This window comes from Mirounga leonina, unplaced genomic scaffold (genome assembly GCF_011800145.1).
Source record: "Mirounga leonina isolate KUSES-001 unplaced genomic scaffold, KU_Mleo_1.0 Mir_115, whole genome shotgun sequence".
In the NCBI taxonomy this organism is placed as follows: Eukaryota; Metazoa; Chordata; class Mammalia; order Carnivora; family Phocidae; genus Mirounga; species Mirounga leonina.
This window is the reverse complement of record NW_023270268.1, coordinates 98,244,670-98,247,643: the sequence shown is the minus strand read 5'-3', so window position 1 is coordinate 98,247,643 and position 2,974 is coordinate 98,244,670. Positions and strand designations below refer to the sequence as shown.

The window sequence follows — 2,974 nt, the reverse complement described above, 5'->3', positions numbered from 1 at the left end:
CTTGCAGAATTTAATACAGTTAAGGAGTTTATTTTTCAAACTAAAAACACGTTCCCATAAGCATTTTTCTCGTTTCTAAAATTGTTTATTTGAAAACTTTACTGGGTGTTTACATATTTAATTTTAATCAATTCCTTTCAGAAAAGAATAAAATTACTCCGAGTCTTAATTATCCTTGAAATTCAGGGATATGGATGATCAAGTTCAACAGAATTTCACTATCTGGCTGTAAATATGTGGCAAATACTCAGTCTGGCTTTTCCAACCTCTGCTCCGAGTTCTCCTAACAAAACTCTGACCCTAAGAAATGATCTCATCTCAGTAAAATGCTAACACTACCCATACTAGGTATGGGTACAGAAATAGCAGTGAGACTAAACATATTTTCAATGTAATTAAAACTCTTCTTAAGCTTAAGCTGACTTTTGACAACTTTGGAGTTTATGAGTCCGTGTCTCATTAAGGGAAAAATATTCGTTTGTCTTGAAATTACCATATAGGTCTCCCACATTAATTTTTCAATAAATTCGATAATGCCTCCATTTGCACTATGCATGGAGTAGATGGATGACTGCTCTCTCAAAAAGGGAATGTAGCCTTGTCCTCAACAGTCTGTCAGTCTTAAGAAATTCTGTGTCACGGAAAAGTGGAAGTAAGACTAATTCCCTGTCCCTGAAAACGGGAGGTCTTTTTTCCTTCTAATCACACTCTTCAGGAATTAGCTGACAAAAGCATCTTGAGGAGGGCACGGTGGCACCCCAGTAATCGTCACGAGCTGCAAACTCTGGCCTAATGGTTTATGACAGATCCACCAGCAGGGTCCTGCCACACCACACAGCAGCCCTTACTCACGGAGTCTGACTGACGTGGGCGGTCTGTGTCCCTCCTAATGCCTCTTCACTTCCAAGGAGCTCTTCTCCCTCTTGGCTCAGCTCCATGCACCTGAGGGGATTGACCAGGGCATCAGTGTGCTTCCCTCTCCGTGCCTCAGCAAGGCCAAGGGAACAAACCCACGCCAGGTAAATAGTTCAGAGGGATGATATAGGAAGAGTCATGAGGAGGGGCAGGGGCTAAGGGGCAGAAAGGCCAACGGAGAGGCTCGTTTGCCTTGATTTGGCTGCCAAGGGAAAGGTGGAAACTCCGGAATGGCTGGCTGAATGGGCAGCCGGAATACTGTGGGAGCATTTGCTCCGCTCCGAGGAAAGGCTGAGCCAGCAGGGAAAGTCCCAGAGGGGAGGGGACAACTTCCTAAAGGGTAAGCCGCGGGAGGGCTCACCGTCCAGAGCCTCAGGAGGAGTATCCTGGAGTAGTGAGAAGAGGAGGCCAGCGACTCTGGTCACCCCAGAACAGGAACGATCAACTGCAACCTCAACTGCAGTTACTTGCTCCAAGCCCCGCCCCTGGTCTGCACCCATTGGCTTCAGGTTCATAACTCCTGACTTGATTGGCTGATGAAATACACCGGAAGAGGCTACTCTGCACCATTGCCCCTTTACTACCAAAGACCTTGGAAGTCTTAAGGCCATGTTTGTTTAAAAAAATATACAAAAATACATAAATAAGGGTGAAAAGGAACCCCAAGGATTTTATTGCTATGTTAATTTAAAGTTTTGGACCAGTGGGTTTCTGGCAAAGAGCTGATGGACACTGTTTTCCTAGAATTCCAGAAGTGGGTGTCCTGGGTAAGACAGGGAGGTAGAGATTTTGAAATATGAGGAAGTAGGTTGCTGGATTAGGAAAAAAAGGGAGAGAATGGCTCTTTGGGACATGTAGGAGAATGAACAGGCTAGGTGGACTTTCACTTCTGGAACATTTATGTGGAGAAATTTTTAGGAATAATGATATACTCATTTCTTTTTCCTAAACATACTATGTAAAGGATATTTTAATTGAAATTACTTAGTGATATTACCATAAAGCCAATTTTCATATTTCCACTCTCATCATAAAATACTTTAGGAGACATTTTGTAATGATTTTGAAATCTAGATACTTACTTGTTATATGTGATATCTCTTTATAATTTTACTCACCCAAAGCCTTTGTGAAGTTATTTCAATGCCTACAAAAAGGTTTGTGCAGAGAAGAGAGGTCATAGAGTGGGGAAATGAAAGGCGAATCCACCCAGGACAGAAATAAATGCTGGAGAATGGCTGATTAAATTATCCACCTGGTCCGCAGAGAACCTTTCAGACTTCATATTGGTCTTGCAGTGGCCATTAAGCAATAGACTTTGCCGAAGGAAATTATTTTCACCAAGTTAGCAATGTAAATCCACTTGGGGGATGGTCAGTCAAGAAAACTAAGAAAGGCTTTCAAAAGTGATAAAGTGCACATGATGTTTTAAAGACATTAAGATCGAGATTGCTTCTGAGAGACATGCAAGTTATCTTCTATTAGAGCTAGAATTAGATTAGCAGATGAAGTAATCACTGTTGTCTATACTCTCACAAGAAAGATATAAACATTTACTTTAAAGATTTTTTAAATATTTATTTTCCGTTCTGTTTCATCTCTTTCTCCAGGCCCACTTAATTCTACCCCAATAGCTACAAGGAAGAAGAACTGTATCTCCCCCCTTAATTTTTCTCTAATTTACTTGGGTGGAATTCAGTGGAAAATAAATAATTTTGTCATGATTTGTTTCTGTAATATCTACTGTGAGTGATTTCCTCTCATCTCTTATTTGCCTTTTTAAATTTTAATTTAAAAATCTCACCATTATTAAATTTATTTTTTATATACAAACCTATTGATGCTTTTTGTCTGTGATTCCTTCTTTCATTTTTGAGTGAGGTCCACCTTTTATAGCTAAGAAGTTTAATAATATTGTAGGGACCAAAGGCAGGCCACTCCCAAGCGGGCCACTTTGGCATGAAGATTATTTTGAGTTAAAAAGCAGTCAAGGGGCACCTGGGTGGCTCAGTTGGTTAAGTGTCTGCCTTTGGCTCAGGTCATGATCCCAGAGTCCTGG

At 40.9% G+C, this 2,974-nt stretch overlaps 1 protein-coding gene across 1 annotated transcript in view; it reads right to left on the bottom strand.

Annotated features, from left to right (window-relative positions):
* SLC9C1 (solute carrier family 9 member C1) overlaps positions 1-1,966 on the bottom strand; it is a 73,833-nt gene extending 71,867 nt beyond the window's left edge. The window contains exons 1-2 of the mRNA XM_034990875.1: positions 1,913-1,966; positions 1,277-1,448 (exon numbers count right to left, since the gene is read on the bottom strand). Coding sequence (XP_034846766.1) covers positions 1,277-1,448; positions 1,913-1,966 — 226 coding nt within the window. The remainder of the gene's footprint in view (positions 1-1,276; positions 1,449-1,912) is intronic.
* Positions 1,967-2,974: the final 1,008 nt, after the last annotated feature.